A 24,660-nucleotide genomic window follows, 5' to 3' on the forward strand; every position below is an offset into this window, starting at 1 on the left:
GAGTCTAAGATTAGTGTGCCCCCCTGACTTGGCCTGCAGATGCCAGCCATCACGCTCATTCCTCTATGACACGTCTAACAGCATGCCGGGAATCAGGGAATATGATCACCAGCAGAATTTTTTTTGATTTTTTTTTTTTGTGTTAGTTTTAATTACTTATCAGAGTGGGTTTGTTAGATTTTATTTTAGTTTAAAAAAAAAATGCTTAATTTTTGTTTATTATTAGTTTTAGTTTTTTTATTTAAAAGATTAAAATAACATCACGTTGAGTATTGTGTATTAAAATTTTAACATTACTAATTTTGTTTTTGTTAACTTTGTTTTTGCATTTCATCCACCGTAACTGTGGTGACTAAAATCTAAATTTGGGTACAGTACATTCCAGCCAGGGTTTTAAAAGTTTCAGAATTTTCACCGTAATCAGTTTTTATTTCATTTCAAGTTTCTTTTTTTTTTTAAGTTACCGTAATTTTATTTGCTTTAGTTTTTTCAAAAATGCTTAATTTTTGTTAATTTTTATAAATTAGTTTTAGTATTAGTTTTTTCAAGAAATTGTATTTAAAAAAAATAATAATAATATCACGATAAGTATATTGTTATACTGTATTATATAGTATCGTTTTCAGTAGTTTTAGTCATAGTTTAAAAAAATATATATATACAATTTTAAAGATTAAAATAACATCACAATAAGTATAATGCAGTAAAATATGTTATAAGTAATGTTATTATTTTTATTATTATCATTATTATTATTTGTTCATTAAAGTAACCTTAGTACAATCTGGACAGGGTTAACCCAGAAATGTTGCCATTTCTGTCAATTTCTTTCTTCAATTTTTTTTGTCTGATTGTCTAAAGTAGCTTTATAATTATGAGTTACACCACCACCTGTTTCTTTTTTTTTTCTTTTTTTTCTTGGAGAGCTCAGTATTGTTCATTCGATTTGACATGTCAACATGCCACCACCTGTTTCTAATGTGTGTGGCAAAAGTATTTGTTTGTTTTGTTTAAATGGCTTTTTGGGTACTATATGTCCGTAGTACATTTTTTTAAGAGGAAATGAGGCTTACATTTTGTTTGCAAATGAATTGGCACTAAAGAGGCAGTTTGAACTGTTAAACATATGGCAAGTAATGTTGGATCGAGTGATTCCCCACAGAGACGTCGGAAACAACTTGCGGAAATGTGAATAAGATGATCATGTGTGGGTGGGTGTTTGTGTTTAGTCACTAGAGTCAGCGGCTACGTGTGTGCGTGAGAAACTGTCCGTTTGAGTGTGTCTGATGAATTCCTACCGCACAGCGGATTCGTAAGGTGACCCCAAACTCCCAGTCAGGTGCGGAGTTGAGCATAGAGGGGGAATTTTGTGCGTGTGAGGCGGGAATGCGGCTGGGAAAGCAAGCACACCATCTAAATCCATAGTGGACAGCTGTCGGTGTGTGGGTGTGGGAGGGGGTGCGTTTTGTGTGAATGTGGCCGTCACAGCAAAAGGCTCGTGTGATGACTGTTTGCGTTTCCTCATTCGGAAATGAATTTTAGAGCCAGTTCAAAGGATGGCGACAACGTCGTGGATTAGTGAGTGAAACCTGAAGCTCTGACACGACAACACTTCTGCCCCGAGCTGCCTCCCAACAGATTTCCCAGCATGCTTACAGCCTAAAGATGGCTGTAGATATCCAATCGTGGCACGGTTCATGCTGTATGTTTCGTGCAGGTGTGGAGTGCTGAACAGGCCAGACATATTCAGGAGATTCACCCATGGAGGAGCCAAGGCAAAGGAGTGGTCAGGGTGAAGAGAGACTGGATCATCCCTCCAATCAGAGTTCTGGAAAACAGCAAGCAGGTCCCAGAAAACCTGGTTCAGGTACACTTGGTCAAATCAGAATATCCACAAGAATAGTCACTACATGAGCACAATTGCACGATATTACACACAATGTGGAAATCAAATTAAGGATATTTTGATACCATTTTTGATACTGGTATCTTGTCGCCGTTTACGATCAGGAACTAGGAATGAGAAGAATAGAAAATTGCCATTAATTTCGTGCAATTTTAAGGAAAAATGTTTATATTCCCAAAACTACGGTACTACGAACATCCCCACACTTCCTGCAAAATGACAGATAATTTTAAAGAAAGATCTATATTTATTTATTTTTTATTTAATTTAAATTGTAATTTATTTGTTTTTAATTAATTTTCATGAATGAATAAATACTCAATAAAAATGAAGCATTTTTGAAAAAACTAAAAGTAATAAAAACTAACTAAAAATTAACCTATATTTCATTTTATATTTAATTTAAGTATTTATTTCTTGTATGTATTTATTTTTAGAAATGAATAAATAAATACATACTAAATAAAAATGAATCATTTTTGAACAAATTAAAGGTAATAAAATCTAACAAACGTACTCTGAAACATAATTAAGACTAACTATAAAAAACTAAACATGAAATAAAAACTAATAATTAAAATTCTCAAAACTACTACGAACATCCCTACACCTACATCAAATTTCCCTCCAAAAATGACAGCTAATTTTAAAGAAAGACCTAAACTTAATTTTTAATTTAATCTAAATTGTAATATATTAAAAAATATATATACAAATAAATAAATAATAAAGCATTTTTGAAAAAACTAAAAGTAATAAAGACTAACAAACCTGCTCTGATACATAATTAAAACTAACATCCCTACACCTACATAAAATTTCCCTTCAAAAATGACAGATAATTTTAAAGAAAGACCTGTACTTAATTTTTTATTTAACCTAAAATGTAATTTAATTAATTTATTTATTTTTATAAACCAATACTAAAACTAATCAAAACTAAATAAAAATGAAGCATTTTAGAAAAAACTAAAAGTATTAAAAACTAACAAACTTGCTCTGATACATAATTAAAACTAGCTATAAAAAAAAAAAAACTAAAAATGAAATAACAAATGACAGTAATGTAAATTACCCATAAATAAATACATACTAAATAAAAACTAAATAAAAATGAAGCATTTTTGAAAAAGTAAAGGTAATAAAATCTAACAAATAAAAAAAACAAACATGAAATAAAAACTAATACCTAAAATTCTTAAAAGTACTACGAAAATCCCTACACATACATAACATTTTCCACAAAAAATGCCAGATCATTTTAAAGAAGGACTTATGTACATCAATATTACCATGTATAATTTCCCCCCAAAATCGCCTAGAATATTTCTAGTTCCTGATCGTAAAAGGACCTCAAGATACCTGTATCGGCCGTCACGAGTACTGATAACCTTGAAATGAGGCCGAGTATCAACTCAATACCGATACGTGCTGTTGCTACTTGCCTATCCCTAAATAAAATGACCTGAAGTAATAGATAAGCCATGTAGAATGCATACAATTTTATACAGTGTGTATTTAAATACGCACTCACACACTCCCTCTAGGTTGTAACGACAACTAATGTGATCTACTTTTTCCAACCAGATCAAGTCGGACAAAATCTTCACAGGCGAGGTGATCTATAAATTAGAGGGTCCAGGCGTGGATCAGCCACCCAAGAATTTCTTTGAGATTGATGACAAAACAGGAGTCATCAGAAGCAAGCGCCCGCTGGACCGAGAGAAGTACAACACCTTCACGGTACGGGAATACTAAAAAGTACATACTCAGTCTATCACCAGCAGACTTTTACAGTGAAATCACAAGGGCATCGCATCCTTCACACAAAGGATGAGCCTTTTACACGGCTTCACGTTATGTTCCCTCAAAGCGTGACTGCCAGAGGTCGTCTTTTTAAGGACTTTAGGGAGCCATTTGACAATGTTTTGGACAAAACGGCGATGATGTAAACCATGATGTCTGAGGAAACATCAGACACACGTTTCCTCCAACTTGACCCATTAAACACACATTAACTCATTCACTGCCATAAATTAATTTAGCTATTTCTATTAGTTTAACATTTTTTCCATTTTTGTTAACAAGAGAATGAAAACCTAGATTTTTTTAATTGTACATTTAGAACAGATATAAAATTTGTGATTAAACGTGGGTTAACTAGTGAAGTCATGAAATTAATTGCAATTAATTTGTCTGACGCCCCAATTAAAAAAAAATATTTAAAAAAAATTAACTAGTGAAGTCATGCGATTAATTACAATTAAAAAAATTAATCGCCTGACGCCCCTAATTTAAAAAAAAAGATATTTTTTCTTTTTTATCTTTTCTTTTTAAAGAAAAATAATAAAAATTAACTAGTGAAGTCATGCGATTAACTACAATTAAAAATTGTAATCGCCTGACGCCCCTAATTTTGTAATACATTTTTTTTTTATAAACATTTTAATTGCCTGACACCCCTAATTTTTTAATAATCTTTTTTTCTTTCTTTAAAAAAATAAAATAAAACATTTAATCGCCTGACGCCCCTAATTTTTAATAATCTTTTTTATTTTATTTTTTAAATAAATAAATAAAATAAAAGATTATTAAAAATTAGGGGCGTCAGGCGATTACAATTTTTAATTGTAGTTAATCGCATGACTTCACTAGTTAATTTTTATTATTTTTCTTTAAAAAGAAAAGATAAAAAAGAAAAAAATATATTTTTTTTCAAATTAGGGGCGTCAGGCGATTAATTTTTTTAATTGTAATTAATCGCATGACTTCACTAGTTAATTTTTTTTAAATATTTTTTTTTGAATTGGGGCGTCAGACGAATTAATTGCAATTAATTTCATGACTTCACTAGTTAACCCACGTTTAATCACAAATTTTATATCTGTTCTAAATGTACAATTAAAAAAATCTAGGTTCTCATTCTTTTATTTTTTAAATAAATAAATAAAATAAAAGATTATTAAAAATTAGGGGCGTCAGGCAATTAAGTTTTTTAATCGTAATTGCTCGCATGATTTCACTAGTTAACTCACAATTAATCACAAATTTTATATCTGTTCTAAATGTACACTATTTTTTCCTCTAGGTTTTCATACTCTTGTTAACAAAAGTGGGGGGAAAATGTAAAACTAATGAACTGAATTTTTTACGTCTATAGCCGTCAATGGCAGTGAATGAGTTAATAATAGGCTCGTTGAAGAGTTCCTCCATATGAGGTGTGAGATTTGTTGATGTTTGTGTGTGCGTAGTTGAAAGCCTTTGCGCTCTCGCCCAGTGGAGAGAGGCTGGAGAACCCAACCACCATAGAAATTGTAGTGCTGGACCAGAATGACAACAGACCTGCCTTTACCCAGAAACAGTTTACTGGTTCTGTCTCTGAGTTCTCAGTCCCGGGTAAATCCACACTACAAAGAAAATTGATCATCATAAATAACAATTCAAACCGGGAGTCTTATTGACTTGTCATCTAAAAATGTTTGCAACAGGTACATCAGTCATGTCAGTGTCAGCCACAGATGCAGATGACCCAATGACAGATAACGCTTTTCTCAGCTACTCTATTATTGGCCAAGAGAGCATCCCAGCCAATGCCGTTACCAAAACCATGTTTGGCATCAACAATGAGACGGGAACCATCTACACAAGAGATGTGGGCCTTGACAGAGAGGTAAGATACCCTATTCTGAAGTTCTAATTATTAAGAATGTATACATACTAGGGGTGTCGGGTGATAAAATTTGTAATCGTAATTAATCGCATGACTTCAATAGTTAACTCACAATTAATCGCAAATTTGATATCTCTTCTAATCGCACAATAAAATGTACAATAAGTTTTTCATCCTGTTGTCAACAAAAAAATGAGGGAAAAAATGTTAAACTAATAGAAATATGGCTGCATCGTTTAGTCATTGATAGAGTAATTTCGTAATATTTAATCTTGTTTTTTAATTGTTTTTATTTGAATGAATGTTCTCTTTTTTCAAAACACAAAAGACAAACGTCTCAACCATAATCAACAAACTCAGAGAAAAAAAAAGACTAACTAAACCCAGGACTATGTAAACAAAACAAATATAAATCTGTCACAACACACAAAAAAATGAAATGACCAAAAAACTCAAAACATACGGTACTTGTACTTCTTGTACACACATCCTACTCCACAAATAAACAAAGAAAAAAAATCATAAAGTTGACTTAATATTAAAAAGATGTACTGTACTGTACTGTAAAAAAAAACGAGTGTGATATTGATTTGTGTTGAGGTCATTTTTCTGCCACTAGATGGCATAATTGCATTTGTAAGACGTTGGTGACAGCTCAGTGCATTTTCCTTTTCATATTAACTATATTATAACTCATATGAACTAATCTTTAACATGAAAGTAACTTTTTAACATTTTTAAAATTGTAAAATACAACTTGCCCCAAGTTTCCACATATATATGCATTATTATTAAATTTATTACTGCTAACTTTTGACATGGGCGTGTCTGCTGCGACTAGAATTTCCCTAGTACAAGTTTTCCAAGTAAGGGGCAGTCATTAATCGCGCATAAAAAAAATGAGAACTTTAAATTAACTCAAAATTTGACACCTCTAATACATACATACCACTTGTAACTGTAAGAACAGACTCCCCTCCAATAATTTTGTGGACTGATGAGACAAAAATTTACCAGAGCTAAAAAGTGATGGAAATGCTAAAGCTTAGACAAAAAATGTTGTCACTTAAGGCAACATGTTTTGTTTAGTTTTTTTTGCCTTACCAATAAATAATAATAATAATAATAATAAAGCTTACTTAATGAAGTGTAATTGCACATCCTCTACAGTAGGTGGCAGTGGCACAGTATTAACTGTACTATTTCTAGTTTTCTTCTTCCATTGACATAACAAAAAATACATATGAAGGACTTGTCCATATTATTCTATGTCCTCTCATTATTGTCCTGTTTGGCAGGTGGTGAAGTCCTTCCGGCTAATGTTGCAAGTTGCTGATATGGGCGGCATGGGGCTAACAAGTGAAGGCGTGGCCATCATCCACGTGTCTGATATCAACAATCATGCGCCACATTTCCACCCCAGCTCGGTGAGCCCATCTCGCAAAGAAAGACGCCACTTACAGATGTTGGCGATGGCATGAGGACAATCGGCCAATGATTCAAGCATCTGTATTCATGAGCTGTGTTTCGTCTGCGTGGCCCATCCAGTACAGCATGACGGCGGCGGAGAACAGGATGAACCACGAGATCGGACGCGTCAACGTGACAGACATGGATGATCGCGGAACAGGAAACTGGGAGGCCAAATATTTCATCTCAAATGATCCTTACAGAAACTTTGCCGTCACTACGGACAGCGTCACCAACCAGGGCATTCTGATGGCGGTGAAGGTAAGCTTGGCCCGTTAGCAGGAATGATGATAAATGACTTACACTGACTTGCTTTGAGTTTGTATCACATGATTACAATATCACATTCAATTTAATGACGTGAACAACATGCAGTATAATAAAATAGTGATGTTTGAAATGGAAATTGATTTAATTGTCGTTGCACATGCTCATGTACAGAGCACAGAAATTAATTTTACAGTTTCAAGTTCAACCCATCCAAACTATGCTACTATGGGGGAGCACAGTGCGAATCCTGGAAAAAACAACAACTCAGAATCTCTATAATCAGTGGAAATAGTTCATCAATATCTGAAGTTTAAAGGGATACTTGACTTAACTCTTTGACTGCCAAAAACGTTAAATAACGTTTAGTAAAATCCTACAGAGGAGTGCCAAAGACGTTAAAAGACGTTTGTTTCAAAACAGAGGTGAAACTAACCATTTTCTATTGTTGATTTCTGAAAAACGGAATAAGGTAGAAACAAACTTTTTTTTCTGATGAAAGATGAGAGTCCAATCTTTCATTTGGTAGTATGTGTGTTTCCATAGTCCAAACACATAATTTTCTGTGGACCTTGAAAGATCAGTCAAAATGCTTAAATCGGCTGGCACCCACGGCATCCCTTTTCTGAAAACGTCTGGCAGTCAAAGAGTTATTTAGTTCAGCAATAAAAAGTTAATATTTTGTCTAGAATTAATTTGATAATTTTTTTATTTTCCATGTACAATTAATCCCTTTAAAAACACATTTTGTCACTACCTTTCAACCGGTACTGTTCCAATACTCGCTACCTGGGAATCGATACTGGTACTCAACGGTACCAATTTTCGATACTTTTGTACTCTCTCTCTCGCTCTCTTTTTTTTACTTGTTAGATTTTATTTAATAACTTATTTGGGTGGCAGCAAATGTTCATCATTGTTTATTTAATAGTAAAATCTTTTTTTTTATCAATTTAACAATTACCTTTCAATATGTAAAACATGAAAAATAAAAAATAAAATAAAATTTCATTTAAATGAGACAGAGTGGAATAGTAAAAATAAAGTTTTAACATTTTACAATTACTGAAGTATAATTAATAAACATAATTTAATATTACAAAAAAGTGTGAATCTAAGTTCTGTGCAATGAACAACAGTAAATATATAAATTAATAATAATTCATGCAGTTGTTTTTCAAGGACGTAAAGCCTGCCACGCAATGAGCTTAAAGTTTGAACCCACGTTGGACTCAGATGTTAAAAAATGACAGTTGGAGGACATCACATCAACAAAGAGAAAAATTTGATTCAAAATAACCATTTGATACCTTAACGATGCTGAAGCCGCGTACATTCCAGCATGATTCCATTTGGTGGGGGACGACCGGCGCCGACACCTCCCTTTCAACCGTGCGCTGATTGTGCGCTGGTGCACGTTGCGTTCAAGTGCGCCATGGAACATCGTCAACTCAAAGGCGTGCTTCAGAACCGAAACATGGCACCGTTTGATGTTACGTGAATCGCTGATCGGCAGTACTGACCCACATGGGTCCATACCACAAAAAGTACCGTTTTTCGATACCCATCCCTGGTAACGACCAATCCCTTTTCTTGCAGCCGCTGGATTATGAGGCCCAGAATGAGCACATTCTGTTTGTGACAGTGGAGAATGTCAACCCACTGAGCGACAAAGCTCCGAACTTGCCGGCGAGCAGCGCAATAGTTGTGGTGACGGTTGTCAATGAGAATGAAGCGCCACATTTCAGGGAAGACCCAATCCGGATTGTCGTACCGGAATCTGTGGCTCCTGGAACACTCCTGAAAAGCAACATTGCCTTTGACCCTGATCATTCTGACCTAAGGTATGAAGACATCTCATTTCTTTCTTTGCTCGAATGTGACCCTGATGATCGTCTCTTTGCTCTTTTGTGCTTCAGGTATGAGGTAAGTCGAGATCCCGAGAGGTGGCTGGACATCAACAGACATACAGGCGACATTAGTGCAAGGAGAACTTTCAACATGCGATCGCAGCATGTTAAAAACAACATCTACGCCGCTGTTGTCAAGGTTACAGGTCAGGAGAGACATTCCTTTCCTAAATTTGATATATTTAAAAATATATTTCAAGCAGACGATTCCATTGGTTGCAGGTTTTAATGAGCAGATTAAAAAATAAAATTTTAGCCCTGTCAAGCGATGACATTTTTTTAGCTAATTAATTGCACAATGTTCCGTAAGTAATCACGATTAATCGCAATTTTCTGTGATTAATCGTGATTAATTACATAAAATTGTGACTAATCGTGATCAATTACAGGAAATTGCAATTAATTGTGTTTAATTACATAAACTTGTGATTAATTGCTATTAGTTACAGAAAATTGCGATTAATCACAGAAAATTGCGATTAATCGTGATTAATTGCAGAAAATTCTGACTAATCGTGATCAATGATAGGAAATTGCAATTAATTGTGATTAATTACATAAACTTGTGATTAATCACTATTAGTTACAGAAAATTGTAATTAATCGTGATTAATTGCGATAAATTACAAAAAAAAGGACTCATCGCGATTAATTACAGGAAATTGCAATTAATTGTGATTAATTACAGAAACTTGTGATCAATCGCGATTAGTTACATGGGTTATTGACAGATAAGGATTGAATGTACATTTTAGTAAATGTATTGCTTTTGTTATGAAAATGTAATTTTAACATTTTAATAGTATTTTCGTGAATGTATTGTTATTGTTGTGCATTTTATTTTTATTTTACTAGGGTGACATACAATCTGTCTTGGGACTGCAGATAAAAATTTGCCTTTTGGCTAATTCTGGCATATTTACTGAAATGTTTATGAATATGCACTGTCCCTAAAACAAATAAATAAAATAAAATAAAATTGGCAGAAAATTGCGATTAATTGCGATTAATCCCATTTGTCTACTTATGCATCTACTTTTTTCTACAAAGCTTGGAACATGTATTTCTTGAGTAAAATTTAGGAATTAATAAAATAATCAAATTAAAAGTATATTTTGAATCGAAGACTATTCCAATAGTTTTCTTTTAACCTTAAATATAAATTCCTTTCTTGTAAAATACAACTGTTGAATCAAATCAAAATGGATGTACAACTATAGCATATTAGTCTAATATGCTATTTGAATTTAGCTGTGAAAAGTGCACAGGTTACTTGAGATTTTGAAGTTTGGCTGCAGGATTTAGGCTGTAACAGGAAGTATATCTGAGTCAATTGAGTTTTTTTTAAGAATTGAAATTCATCTCCAGAGTTATCGCCTTCATTTTGACAGCCCTAACTATTTTCAAGGGCACATGTTAGTTAATGTAAATTGTCTTCACCTGTACAGATGTGGGCGGCGTGTCAACCACTGCCAGCGTGGTCATCACTTTGAAGGAGACCAATGACTTTGCCCCAAAGCTCCTCCCACTGAGCGGCACCGTGTGCAGGGATGCACGCGGGGCCGGTTCCGGATTGGTGCTGACTGCTGAGGATGACGACCTCCCTCCGCATGCCGCACCGTTCGTCTTTGAAATGCCCCATGACCTGTCCATCAACTGGACCGTCATTCAAGTCAATGGTATGGAATGGAATGAAAGAATGAGGGCAAACAATGGTTATTGAATGTGGTCGTGCTATCACAATGCTACAAATAAAAAACAATTTTTTTTGAAGCTGTTAAGCGATTAAACATTTTAATTAATTAATTGCACAATTTTTAATGTAATTTTTTTTTTCATTTAATAATCAACTCATTCAAACCCAAAAACATATAAATACGTTTTTGTATACTTTGTCCTTCCTTTTTGTTTGTTTGTTTTATTTTATGCTAGAGCATACAGAAGGCTTTGATGCAGCTTCTGACCTGAAGAGGTCGCGTAAAGCAATGGTAGTGATTACGAAAAACGTCCAGCAGGTGGCAGCAGAGTATAAGAGATCAGCCAGGGCTATGTTGCAACAGGAATCTGACTTAGCTATAATCTAATTCTAATTGCTGCAAAACGGAAACAGATTCAAACATATATTTTTTTCCTGATTAAAGAAGAGATTCTAATCTTTCTTTTGGTAGGTTCTGTGTTTATATAGCAATAGAACATAATATTCTGTTGGCCTTGCAAAATCAGTCCAGATTCAGTAAAACAGCCGGGAGCGAATGGGGTTGCTTCAGTGAAAATGGCTGAGAGTGAATGAGTTAATCGCGATTAATTGCATTTTTCCGCTTGTGCTTCTACTTTTTTTTCTCCAAAGCTTGTAACATATATTTCTTGAGTAAAATCATCAAAATAAAAAATAAATCAAAGATTTATTGTATTGAAAGAATGAGGGCAAACAATGGCTATTGATTTTGCACGATGACTAATTCAACCCACATTTTCCTTCCTAAATTTTTTTGCCTTCCTGTCACGCGTGCCCTTTTTGACTTCAGACACCCACGCAACGCTGCAGCCCCTTGTAGACCTGTGGGACGGCCAATACGCGGTCACAATGTTGGTGTCCGACTCTGGAAAGCCGACCCTCAGCTCGTACGCTCAAATCAACGTCACGGTGTGTCTCTGCGACTCGTTTGGAGACTGCAAGTCTGAGGCGGGGGCGGTTTTCGGCTCCAGTATGGGGATCAGCTTCATCGCGCTTATTATCATCATGGCCACTTTTGGTCTCCTTCTATGTAAGTCACACTTTCAACCTGTCATTCAATGCGACCTTCTGGCAATACTTGAAAAGGAGGATTTCAAATTACATTAATAGTGTCCCATGTGTCAAAAGTGGAAGAAAAAGTTTTTTATTTTTGTTTGGAAAAAATTACTCAAAAAAAAAAAAAATAAAGTTTATACAGCTCATCGTATGATGATAATGATATTTTTTACAGTGTTGCTCCTCTTAGCTGTGGCGGTAAGCTCTTGTGGCAGACGACATCATATCAAGAAAGGAAGCAGTCTGCTTGTGGGGGATTCGGAGGACGACATCAGGGACAATGTTCTCAACTACAATGAACAAGGAGGGGGTGAGGAAGACGAGGTAAGTCAGCTTCATCATCCGTTATTTAATATTAGTAGCATAATATACATATTGTATATCGTTGCTGTCTATGAAAAACACTTATGTCCATTTTTGTAATTTAAAAAAAAAACATTTTTACGTTTATGGGATGAAACTGAATGCAGACATCCCGAAACGTTTTCAAAAATGGACGCAAGTGTTTTTCACAGGACAGTGACCGTTAAAACAAACATCCCTGGAAGCATTTCATTAGCATACAGATTTAATTCTTCAACCAAAACAAAAATGTTGGGCCACTGAGTTAAAAAAAAATGGCTGTAGTTTTTGAGATATTGATATTTTTGACAATTTATTGATAATTAATGCATTTTGACGGTTTATGAAATAATTTTTTTTTTTTGCATTTGTAATATAGCCTAACTTTCTGAATTTGTGTTTGCTTTTCACGTGAAACATGATTTTTGCATATAGAAGACTCTCTGCAGTTCAATGATCTCAGTTCTTCCGTGATATCACATCAAAAATGGAAGCCGCAGGTGCGTCATTGACGGATAAGGATTTGACGAGACCCAGCACAGTTAATTTACTATAAAATCACATAAAATATGTATTATTTATTATTATTTACTATTATCTACCATTCTTTCTACAATCAGTCCCAAAAGATGATTTTTGGTCGCACCACAAAATATTTCCTACTTAAAGTTATTAGGCTAACAATTAGCCATCTAAACAAAACAAGCTAGCCTAACCACACAATCTCCAAATATGACTAAAATGTTAACTTTCTTACAGTTATGAGACAAACCCGATATCTGCTCCCATGTGTCCTTGACTGCCTTGTGGATGATACAAACTCCTGTCTTTAAATATCTTTCAAAATAAAAGTCCCAAATTGGTTATTTCTTTTCAGTCGCACCACATGCCGAGTCATAAAATGGGCGCCATCGGACAAACTTGCTCGTCAATGACCCAGATACAGCCCGATCAAAGTCGTAGGCTCGTAGCATAAAGAGAATACCAATATCATAACTTTGATATCAAAAAGCTCAAAGTCACATTCCTGTAGGAATGAGGGTCGTACGACGAAAAAAAAAGATTTACTGTCTTTTGCAGAACGCCTTCAACATCGACCTGTTGTGGAATCCTCTTGATGCCCCCCTGACCCCCATGCCGTACTACCCGGTTCGAGGCAAGCAGCCCGTCAGGAAGGACGCGCCACATAACCTGCCGTCTCCCGCCTACCCTCGGAGGCCCCCAGCAGATCCTTCTGATATCGAGGACTACATCAGTGATGTAAGATGCTTCTGTGGACTGAGCAAAATGTACAAATGGTCCTTTTTTATGAGCATGAAAATTCTTTTTTCGGGGGGGGGGGGGGGTGAATAGGTTCTTCAGGAGCCAAAATAACCAATAGGTTTAGGAATAGAAAACTTCAAATTGAACAAAATAGTAATATTTGACATCTCTGTGTTGTTTACATATACGCCTAATAAACCTAAAGTTTGTCTTTGTCGATCACTTTTCACAGTGTTATTTCAAAAGCTAAAGGCTAACAGCTAAAGCTTATAAATACATACTCGAAAAGTTCGTAGCTACATCATTATTTTTCATTGGCTGTCAACTAGGGGTGGGAATCTTTGAATGTCTCATGATTCGATTCAGATTTTTGGGTGTGTGATTCTATCTATAGATATTCAAGGTATCGTCATGATCTACTCCAGTCTGACTCGCTAATGCTAATTAGCGCGCTACTCGTGGCACTTTTATCACTCAAAAGAACGGCTCCACCCTGAAAAACAAAACAAAAAAACTTTATTGGAATAACTTGATCGTGGCTTTTTCCTTTTACTCTCTAATGTGGCTACAACTTAACTGTGTAATAGACCGCCTGGAACCACACTGCCCCTAAGTGGCCAAATCGGGTACAACGTGAACAGCGCTCCCAATAAAGGGAAGACAGTATAAAATAATTGAAATAACCATTCCAGGGTGTGATAAAGTCATCCGTGATTAGCTCCAACTCATCCGCAACCCTAATGTGGGCAATCATAGGAAACAAACGAGTGGATGTTGAACTAAAGCCCACTTTGTCATGTTGGCAACTTAACACATCATTTTGTACTTTGTATGGAGCATTTCCGCTTCCCTGAGAATGTGTTAAGACTTGTGCATAAAGGCCATGTTTTATTGCTGCCCTCAGGGTCTGGAGGCTGCGGATAAGGATCCCAACGTGCCGCCGTATGACACGGCCCTGATCTACGACTACGAGGGCGAGGGCTCACTGGCAGGCAGCCTCAGCTCCATCGCGTCGAGCAGCTCAGATGAGGACCAGGACCAGGACTACGACTACCTCAACGACTGGGGACCACGCTTTCAGAAACTGGCCAACATGTATGACCCACGTTAGGCGGGAAGGTGACCTTTTTACGGGATGTGTGGTATGATTCAACATCAGCGAGTAAAACACGTCATGCTTTTAAATGTTTGACTGGACAAAGATGAGATATTATCCATCACTGTGTGCCAAAAGGAGCCATACTGGACCACTGGTCTTAAACAGAGTGTGTGAGATAAGAGTTATTTGTGAATGTTTGGATACAACTACACAGTTAAACACGATGGACTTGTTAAAACCGTGCAAGTGTGCTCAGGAAAAAAACATGTTGAAATGTTAGTCCATGATGGATTTGATTTTTCCCCAGACTGGGATTGCCTGGGATGTAATTTGTTTTTATATTATTTTATAAGATGGATTTGAATTGTTTATGTTCTTTGTTTTGATCATAACCCCTCCATTCCAGCATGTTACACCTTTAACACAAACAATTACCCAACAAAACAGATGCACAATATCCCTGGTGAGTTAGTTCTGATAGGCCAACAATATTTTTTTGTATACAGAATGAAAACATTGAAGAATAAAGCAGGTTTACCCTAATTATTTCATTCATATAATAGAACAAGAAATATGCCTAGCCTAGTTATTTTTCTCATGTTATTTAATAGTCAAGTAACCCGACTCACAATTTAGGATGTAGTTAGTCCATCTACTGTATTTGTAAAGTTGTCAAAATGTGGAAAAAGTTCCAGGAGTATGAACACGTTTTCGAGCGCCATCTAGTGGTGAACTCGCTAAATTCAGTGATTCGGGCTCTTGCCGCTTGTTTCCCTCGGCTTTGCTCTCGCTAGCTTCTCCCGCTAGCAGTTCCAGCTAGTTTTTGCTAGCTGCTCTTGTTAGCCGCTCCAGCGAGTTCTTGCTAGCGACTGCCTGCTCGTGCACTCCAAATAATACACAATTAGTAAAGAATTGATGGTAGCCTGCGTCAAAATTATTGAATTGTATTAGTCCACCACTGGGTAGCACTAAATACACCGTCCGTTTAAAGAAAATATTGCTTGTTGCCAGTAGAACTCAAAACATAACTTTGAGTGCAGTTGAAGCATGAGCCAAGGAAGCAATGTTAATAATTTTATCTTTTATCATGTTAATAAACACAAGTGGACAGAAGACGGACGACTTTACCACCACCTAGTGGTGCTCCCTTTACTAAGTCCTCTTTCTGAAAATCAAATCAACCATAATGACAATCAATTATTGCAATTCTTCCGTTCATTACAATTCATTTTATTTCCAAACCACAAAACACAGAAGTGCAGACATCCTCCAAAAAGGCTAGAATAATGTCCACAGAAAGCATTTGAGCATGTAGCCCGAAACAACTTCCAAAAGCATTGCATTGAAAAGTTGTATTAAGGTTTTCAAGATTTCAACAAAACCCACAGAAGCGTTTTTTTTCTCCCGCCATTTTGACACATTTAATAGTTGGTTACACAAACCTGATGAGATCTTCTCTGACTTGCAACGGCTATTTAATCAAAATGTCCACTTCAACTCTTCAGAATCATGAATCATTTGCACAGCAACTTCTTCACTCAACGATTAAATAAAAAAATAACGCAGCGGCTTAGCAACGAGTCTGACGTCTACTTCAGACCATCTCCGGATTCACGTCGTCTTCGCCGCGTCTCCGTGAAGGCGGCTGTGGCTCGTCTTCGCCCGTGTCTTGCTTGTCCCTCTGCGCTTCCACCCAGCTCTGCGGGACAATCATCTTTTTCGGCCCGTGGGGCGGAGGACCCAGCAAAGCCTCTATGTCGTCGTAGTTCACCACCTCGCGCTCTAACAGAGCGTTGGCCAACTGCAAAGAATCCATTGTGGCGAAAATTTTAATGTAAACAAAGTGCAGACATGTAGAGACGGTAGAGTACAAAGACAGGAGAGCACACCAATGTCAACTTGTCTCTGTTGTCTATGAGCAGCTTCTCTGTATGACGATAAGCACGGGCGATCAACAGCTTAGCCTCCTAAAAGCACAAATACAGTAATTCATGTTAATAAATTGCATAAAATGACACGGAATTCCCGGATAAAAATAAATAAATTGAGAGCTCTAATGAAGTCAACAGGAAGTAATAATTGTGACCCTACGTGGTCCATCTGCTGCTGGAGTCCTTGGCTGAAAGGTCGGCGCCCAATAGCGCCCTTCTCCTCAGTTTCGGGGAACGACACCTGGCCGACACTGTGACACATGCCGTACTGCTTCACCATCGAGTAGGCCACGCGGGTCACCTTGCGCAGGTCATTCTGAGCTCCTGCGGATGCCAAAAGTACATCAAGATTTGCGCGCGTGCAAATTATTAGCAACATAAAAGTGTCATCTTTTGGGATCACAGTAAAACTCGGTTCTACAAAAAGAAATAATTAACTGAATTTCAATTAAGGTTTTTAAGTGATTGACAGGTGATCTCGGCTCTCTCGAATGTCTCTCTTGATTTTCTCTCTCTCTCTCGGCTCTCTCTCCCCCTCTCTCGTGTCTCTCTCACGGTTCTCTCTCGATTCTTTCTCAGTTATCTCGGCTCTCCCAGTTCTTTATTTCCCCCTCTCTCTCTCTCTCTCTCAGTTATCTCTGCTCTCACAGTTCTCTCTCTCTCTGTGTTCTCTCCCCGTTCTCTCTCTTTTTCTCTCTCTCTGATCTCTCTCCCCCTCTTTCGTATCTCTCTCACAGTTCTCTTGGTTCTCTCTGTTTTTTCTCTGTTCTCTCTCTCAATTCTTTCTCAGTTATCTCGGCTCTCTCGGTTATTTCTCTCTCAGATCTCTCTCATTCTAATCTCTCTATCTCTCGGCTCTCTCTCCCCCTCTTTAGTTCTCTCTCACAGGTCTCTTGGTTCTCTCTCTCTGTTTTTTCTCTGTTCTCTCTCTCAATTCTTTCTCAGTTATCTCGGCTCTTTCTCTCACAGATCTCTTTCATTCGGTTCTCTCTATCTCTCGGCTCTCTCTCCCCCTCTTTCGTATCTCTCTCACAGTTCTCTTGGTTCTCTCTCTCTGTTTTTTTCTCTGTTCTCTCTCTCTCTCTCTCTCTCTCTGTTCTCTCTCAATTCTTTCTCAGTTATCTCGGCTCTCTCGGTTCTTTCTCTCTCAGGTCTCTCTCATTCGGTTCTCTCTATATCTCGGGTCTATCTCTCGGCTCTCTAATAAATAAATTTCCTCCCAAAAATGCTACTTCATGCCTTTTTGACTGGTGTGACTTGAACTCTGAAGTGACATTAAGGTAAAAAAATATATGGTACTTACCCTGTGCCTAATAAGTGCAAAAACAATTGTCTATTTTAATACTTTTCCATTCATAATTTTTATTTGAATTATTTTTAACCTGTGTTGTTTTTAACATCGCTACAACTTCATTCAAGTCTATGTGAGCTATTGGAAGTGTTCGTGAGTTTCCCCATCGGAACAAGTCAAGACTCCATTTTGACAGGTGGCGTTTACCTGTCGTAACCTTGTTGAAGACGACGGCTTCTGCAGCCCTCCCTCCCAAAGCCATGCACATGCGCTCAAACAGCTGCTCCTCGGTGAACAGGTACTGGTCGCGAGGCAAGATCTGGGCGAATCCCAGGGCCGAATTGGTCCGAGGCGCAATGGACACCTGAAGCAGAAATCACTTTTGTCTTATATATTGGACCTGCTGAACAATTAAGAAACAAGTATTCTTTCTACTCAATGCAAATAATGACGTGCTTTTTTTTTTTTTTTTTTACCTTCATGACAGCCTCTGTGTGCTCAAGCAGCCATCCGACTAACGCATGTCCCGATTCGTGGAAGGCAACCACCCTCTGCTCCTCCTTGGAGAGGATCTTACTCTTCTTTACACTTCCTAAAAACACACATTTGTCAATTATAATCAACTTTTCCCATATTACAAGAGCAAGTTAGAGACTGTATAAACAACGGACGGACGGACAGACGAACAAAGGCAAGTTGATTTCACTCCACCTGCTATGACTCTCTCCACTGCATACTCAAAGTTGAACGTGTGGATTGACTTGTGTCCCTCTCTGGCAGCATGCAGAGCAGCCTCGTTGCATATGTTGGCGATATCGGCGCCTGTTGACAGCGAGGCAATTATTAACATGTACCGAGAAGTTGCTAGACGCTAGGAATGTTTTTGCATGCGTACCACTGAAGCCAGGAGTGAGCTCAGCCAGGCGCAAGGAGTAGAACGTGGTTGGCTGAGTAAGCTTCAGGATCTTCAGATGTTGCTCAAAGATTTCCATCCTTTCCTGAGGGATTTATTTTTAAATTTAGCCTCCAGGATCTTTTTTTTTTTTTTTGAACAACCGGCCATCTAACTTCCCGTAAGATTCAACAAGTGTGCCGCGGGTCACCTGCAAGGTTGGAAAATCGATGAAAATGTGCCGGTCCAATCTGCCAGGTCTCATCAGAGCGTTGTCCAAAATGTCTGCTCTGTTTGTGGAGGCCAGGACAATCACATGGTCAGTTGTTCCCATTCCTGTAGAAGAAGGAAAAAAAACGTTTTAAAGGACAAGTCAACTCCCCCATTTTAAAAAAAAAAAAAAGTTCTATGCAGCCCCACTAGTCTAAACATGGCATTCTGGTTAATACTGCATTAGTGGAATATTAGTTAAGGAGCAAAATCCAGCCGTTTTTATCCATTTCAGGGGGCGGCCATTTTGCCACTTGCTGTCGACTGAAAATGACATCACAGTTTCTCATTGCTCAGGTAGCAACCAATCACAGCGCAGAAAACAGGTGAGCTGTGATTACTGAGCAACATTGATGTCATCTTCAGTCGACAGCAAGTGGCAAAATGGCCGCCCCCTGTGGTGGATAAAAACAGCTGGATTTTGCTTCATAAATCATATTCCACAAAATGTAATATTAATCAGAATGTTATGTTTAGACTAGTGAGGTCACATATAACATATTATTGTCAAGAAATGTTTAACGTTGGCTTTCACTTTAAATAATTCCTCTGGCAAGAATATAAGCTTTTGATAGTGAAAAAATGCTCTGACATGCAAATTGGAACCCACCGTCCATCTCAACCAGCAGCTGGTTGAGGGTCTGCTCCTCCTCAGTATTGGAGAAGCCGGACATGTTGGTGGAGCGCTTCTTTCCAACAGCATCAATCTCATCAATGTAGACAATGCAGGGCGCCCGGCCACGAGCCTCCTTGAACAGGCTCCTCACCCTGGCCGCACCCAGACCTAGAAACAACATTTACATTGATTTTAGTTACGATTAGTGATAGACCAAAATGTTTTTTAAGGCCGATACAGATACCGATTATTAGTTGTCAAGGAGACCGATAACCGGTATTACAAGCCGATATTCGTTTGCAGTAAAAGAGAAAATATTGGCGTCAAATAAAAAAAACTAACATTTTCTTTTAATTTTAAACATATAAATAATTGACAGCTTTGTTTTAAAATTATAACAAAAATTGCAGAGAGTTTCTAAGGTCTTCTAAGCTAAATTAAAAACTAAGCAAGTAAATAATTCCCTAAAGTTTTCTATTGTAAATAAAGTTTTTCAAAATTTCATCATCATTTAATTTTTTTATTAAAAAAAAAAATCAAAAGTGTAGGGAGTTCCCAGTGTCAGCATTATTTTTCATAAAGTGGAAATTTAAATAAAACGGTAAATGAAAAGTTCCCTGTATCTCACTTAGCGACAAATGCATGCATTTGAGATTTTCGTCAGGGTTCGTAAAAAGTTCCAAAAGATTTCTGCAGACAGTGAAAATTGTGTGAACATCTTTGAAATGTCTTTACGACATTACAATTATCTGAGACCATCTTACCAATCCTGATGAAAACCTTACATTTGCTACGTTCGCAAGCATTCACCGCTCAGCTTTATCGGCCTTCGGATTCACAAAAAGGCCGGTGCCGATATTCGGCATTAATCGGTCTATCTCTATTTACATTAAACAGCTAATGCATGTACTGAATTTTCTATTTTAAATGCCAACATTATATGTTATATATGTTGTTATCTTTTCCTTTGGCACCAAGCCGTACAGAAAGACAGAAAAATAATAGTATTTATTTATTTCGTTTTTGAAGTGGAACACATGAGCATATATCTACCGAACCCTAAACATACCTCCAATGACCTCCACAAATTCCGAGCCAGCCATTGCCAGGAATGGGACTTGTGCCTCCGTGGCAACAGCCTTCGCCAGTAGCGTTTTTCCACAGCCTGGCGGTCCGAGCAGCAACGCCCCCTTTGGTACCTTGGCTCCCAGCAGGAGGTATCGATCAGGATTCTGAATAAAAGAGAACGCCAAGACAATGTTGTGACTTTCAGTTTCATCTGCCAGGTAATGTCTAAAAAAAAAAATAATAATCACAAATCTCACCTTGAGGTAGTCAACAAATTCTTTCACTTCGATCTTTGCCTCGTGCATGCCCGCAACGTCTTTAAAGCTCACACCTTTCCCGGACTTCCCATCCACGATGGTGAATTTGGCCATCTTGAGCTGATTCTGTCCAGCAAGTTGCGTGTAAACGTCTCATTTTGATGACATGATTTGAACAAAGAGTACCGCAAGCAAACTATCAGGTTTGACTTACAAACGCACTGAAGGCGCCTTCTCTGCCACCCATGCCTGCCAGACGGAAAATGTACCAGAGAATAGCCACGCCGATTGCCGCCATGCCGAGAGCATACAATGCACTGCAATAAAGCATCATATTAGCATCATATAAACTTAAAAAAAAAAAGTAAAAAAAAAGACGAGGCTCTTACTTTCCAAAGAATCCAGTGCGTTTGTAGGAGACAGGAATCCGGTCCTTTGTGTTAATATTCAGCTCCTCCTCAGCAGCCCTCAGCTTCTCCTCGAATTTGTCTATGTTGGCGACTTGCATCCGATACATGAGCGCAAGCCTCTTACCAAAGAAAGATGACATTTGAAAAAAATTAGCAATATAAACTACAAAAAAAGTATTTGCTTTGCTATTTGTTCATATGGAAGAGCGGACAACATACAGGCCTGCCAAAGATGACTGCCCCCGGGTGAAGGTAGATTTCCACAATGTCACTTTCAGGAACCACCTGGACACGTGAAACCTCGCCCTTCGCCAACATCTCATTGACAAAGTCATTCCAGGAGATGTTGCCACCGCTGGTGTTTATAGAGTTGAGTAGGCTCATGATAAGCGCGATTATGAAGAGGGTCCGCAGGCGCTCTCGGTACATCTGGTCTTCCTGCTCGCGCCGTTTCTTTTCCTCTGAAAAGGACAATTGTGGCGATAATGGACTGCTATGTGAATGAAGAGGAAAAATGAGACTGTTTGTATTCCAGCACAGTCTTACCTTCATCTTCCTCTGGGCTTTTTCCTTTCGGTTCATCGTTTTTATCTTTTGTTTGTCTGGAACGGGATGTACTGAAGAAGTTTGTTGTGCCTGGAATGAAATTGTACATTTTCGATTAAATGTTGCTGGATTGGAAAATAATGCATAAATTAATGTAGGGTTTAAAATAAGAATAAGATTACCTAATAAATTGATTAAACCCACTGGATTTGTAAACAGGTTGTTCCGGACTAAATCTCTGCTGATTCCAGCCAGCGCGGGGCTCAATGGTTTGTAGAGAATACTCTGGAACATAAATATTCAGATGGTGTGAAAACATCTGATCTTGAATGTAGAAATTTGTCATTTTTAAGACACCCGGTAACAGTCTTGAGTAATGGATGGCGTATTTACACAACTGCCAGATTTTCCGAAATGGGGCAGTACTACTAACCCGTGTGTTATGGAAGTAGAGAGAGCTACTGTAATTGATTATTTTTTATGTCCCTTGTTTTAAATAATACGTTGTAATCACCTCATTATCACTGTTCTTTAAAAAGCCCAAAAACTAAAAGGCTCATGAGGCACATTTAAAGCCAGCAATTTGTTTAAAAACAAACAAAGCAACCTAATGCTAAAATGTACTGTTGCAATAATCTAAAATACACTGTATCGTCTGCAACTACTTTAGATGTGCAAGTTTATATTTCTACATATTGCACTTGTACAGCACGTAAACAGTTTGTACTATATCCCTGCAAGCAAGGTGAAGCAAAACGTTGTACACGTTTTTATGTTATCACAAACAACAAACGGACTCAACCGAACGTTTCTTACCTGGATTAGTTTTCGAGGCTGTCCAGTTAGAGTCCTCTCAGACATTGCACAAAGCATCTTTCTTATTAAGAGCACATTGTTGACATTTCCGCTGGTCGTCGCCCTGTTGGATAATTTGTGACAGTTTAGCCTTGACCACGTCCACGCTAAGCCTCTTGTATATTTCGTACAAAGGCGAACACGATGCTGCAACAACAACGACGCGGCCATAACTTCAATCAGAACAAAATTGTTTCAACTAGCGAAATGCATTGCTGATGTTTTCATTCAGATTCACCCTCTTATTTCCTAAAATCGCTCTTAGCTAGCTTGCGAGTTGCAATGTTATTCAACCCAGTGACGCACTTCCGGGAAATATAGCGCCTTAAAAAAAAACACTAAATTAATTTTTTATTTTGCCAATACATTTCTGTTGATAAAATTATTCTTAGCGTGTGCTTTTGGACTTTGATTTTGCACTCATGTTGAATTCAACCTTATTAATATAAAAATCTTGAGTTCAAGAGTAATTTAACTGCGCATATATTTACGCAGCCTATCCGTATAAAAAAATATATACGTATCTTTATAGCTAATTAGGTAATTAACCTTGTAGCCTTGTTAACTGGTGTGACTTCTCATGTAAAACAACAAAATAAAATAAAAAAACAAAACAAATTTAAAACAAAACAAAACAAGAAAGCAATGCTCTCCTTCCAACCAGTACACCTGCATATATTGTTGAAAATTTAATTCTCAGTTTTCAATGACACAGATATAAAATTGTCAGCATGTTTGCGTTGTGTTGACACAATTTAGGTGACACCGCGCAGTACTGTACTTTATTTGAGTAATCCAGCAGGGTGCGCTATTGGTCAAATTACACTTGTCTGACGTTTGTCTTTTTAACGACACATGGACCTAAACTACAGCGGGTAATTAAAAAATTTAACAAATAAAAAATAATAATAATAATAACACACTCGTTTAGTTTAAAATTTGAAAATATTTGGTTAAGTCAAAATACAGATAGATGATCGAAAACTATCGTATGAAATGAGGTCATTGATATAGTCAGGAGTGACATACATAACGACCAATGAGAGCACAGCACTTTTAGCACCAATTGGAAAGCTTGTTCTATTCACGCTCGACTCTTGTCTACTGAGGGGTGCGTTCGGTTTATATACCAGTCTTTGCCGATATGGTTTCAACGACTCTGTCTTCTGTTGACCACAACATGTTTGAATATTTGCGATGCATCAATAATAGACCCGTTAGGGAAAACTAACTTTAATTCATGCACATTGCATTGGGTCTGAGTGTAGTTTAACTGAAGGTCAGCCCTGCTTGCCCCTGGAGGGTTCATAAATTAGCGTGTTTTCTAATTATCTGCCATGAATTATGTCCTTCTATTTAACCATGGATAGAAACTAAATCTGTAAATAATGCACGTCCTTGTAAAAATAATAATAATATAACAATGTCCCTGTATTTAGATGTTATTATTATTATTATTATTATTTACCTTTATTTAAAATTAGAACGCATTCATATTTATTTTAATAACGCTACTGGTAACACACGAAGCAACAATTTAAGAAGTACATACGATTTCAAGATATATGACATCGAACGCACCAATGTCTGCACTCCATTTGCTTTGATTGGTACTTCGCTTGTAACAGTAGCGCGGGCTCTGGTGTGAAACTCCAAGCCTGGTCGGCCATGTTGGGGCATTCCTTGTACATTGAGAAAAGGGAAGGGATCCGTTCTAGATCCAAAATGGAGGCAGTTTCATCGTGCGCGGTGACAATTCGACCAATCACAATGCGGCTTTCATTCCCCCCAAGCGTTTCCGTCCTG

General features: G+C 37.4%; 2 protein-coding genes across 6 annotated transcripts in view; one reads left to right on the plus strand and one right to left on the minus strand.

Moving 5' to 3' along the window:
• cdh15 (cadherin 15, type 1, M-cadherin (myotubule)) overlaps positions 1–15,929 on the plus strand; it is a 40,315-nt gene extending 24,386 nt beyond the window's left edge. For 3 of the 5 annotated variants that reach the window (XM_077564169.1, XM_077564166.1, XM_077564170.1), the window contains 13 exons: positions 1,718–1,867; positions 3,494–3,649; positions 5,158–5,302; positions 5,395–5,576; positions 6,875–7,003; positions 7,125–7,307; positions 8,913–9,157; positions 9,233–9,369; positions 10,672–10,902; positions 11,749–11,988; positions 12,190–12,338; positions 13,437–13,616; positions 14,524–15,929. In XM_077564169.1, the coding sequence (XP_077420295.1) occupies positions 1,718–1,867; positions 3,494–3,649; positions 5,158–5,302; positions 5,395–5,576; positions 6,875–7,003; positions 7,125–7,307; positions 8,913–9,157; positions 9,233–9,369; positions 10,672–10,902; positions 11,749–11,988; positions 12,190–12,338; positions 13,437–13,616; positions 14,524–14,730 (2,334 nt within the window). In that variant the 3' untranslated portion in view covers positions 14,731–15,929. The remainder of the gene's footprint in view (positions 1–1,717; positions 1,868–3,493; positions 3,650–5,157; positions 5,303–5,394; positions 5,577–6,874; positions 7,004–7,124; positions 7,308–8,912; positions 9,158–9,232; positions 9,370–10,671; positions 10,903–11,748; positions 11,989–12,189; positions 12,339–13,436; positions 13,617–14,523) is intronic. The other 2 variants (XM_077564167.1, XM_077564168.1) reach the window with 1 other exon arrangement.
• Positions 15,916–23,151, minus strand: spg7 (SPG7 matrix AAA peptidase subunit, paraplegin). Its single transcript, XM_077564171.1, has 17 exons — positions 22,816–23,151; positions 22,182–22,284; positions 22,000–22,089; positions 21,673–21,914; positions 21,433–21,572; positions 21,258–21,360; positions 21,044–21,169; positions 20,788–20,950; positions 19,713–19,886; positions 19,044–19,168; positions 18,836–18,938; positions 18,652–18,762; positions 18,417–18,532; positions 18,148–18,304; positions 16,810–16,973; positions 16,608–16,685; positions 15,916–16,519 (listed from the first exon to the last, which is right to left on the minus strand). Exons 1-17 carry the CDS (start codon positions 23,023–23,025, stop codon positions 16,313–16,315), a joined length of 2,412 nt encoding a protein of 803 aa, XP_077420297.1. The 5' UTR covers positions 23,026–23,151; the 3' UTR covers positions 15,916–16,312.
• Positions 23,152–24,660: the final 1,509 nt, after the last annotated feature.

This window comes from Vanacampus margaritifer, chromosome 4 (assembly GCF_051991255.1).
Source record: "Vanacampus margaritifer isolate UIUO_Vmar chromosome 4, RoL_Vmar_1.0, whole genome shotgun sequence".
NCBI lineage: Eukaryota > Metazoa > Chordata > Actinopteri > Syngnathiformes > Syngnathidae > Vanacampus > Vanacampus margaritifer.

Coding starts and splice junctions, on each gene's coding strand:
- spg7 (XM_077564171.1), bottom strand. CDS start 23,025: ATGGCCGCGTCGTTGTTGTTGCAGCATCGTGTTCGCCTTTGTACGAAA. Junction 21,170..21,257: donor AAGGCGCCTTCAGTGCGTTT/GTAAGTCAAACC, acceptor CTTGCTGGACAG/AATCAGCTCAAGATGGCCAA. Junction 18,533..18,651: donor AGTGGAGAGAGTCATAGCAG/GTGGAGTGAAAT, acceptor GTGTGTTTTTAG/GAAGTGTAAAGAAGAGTAAG.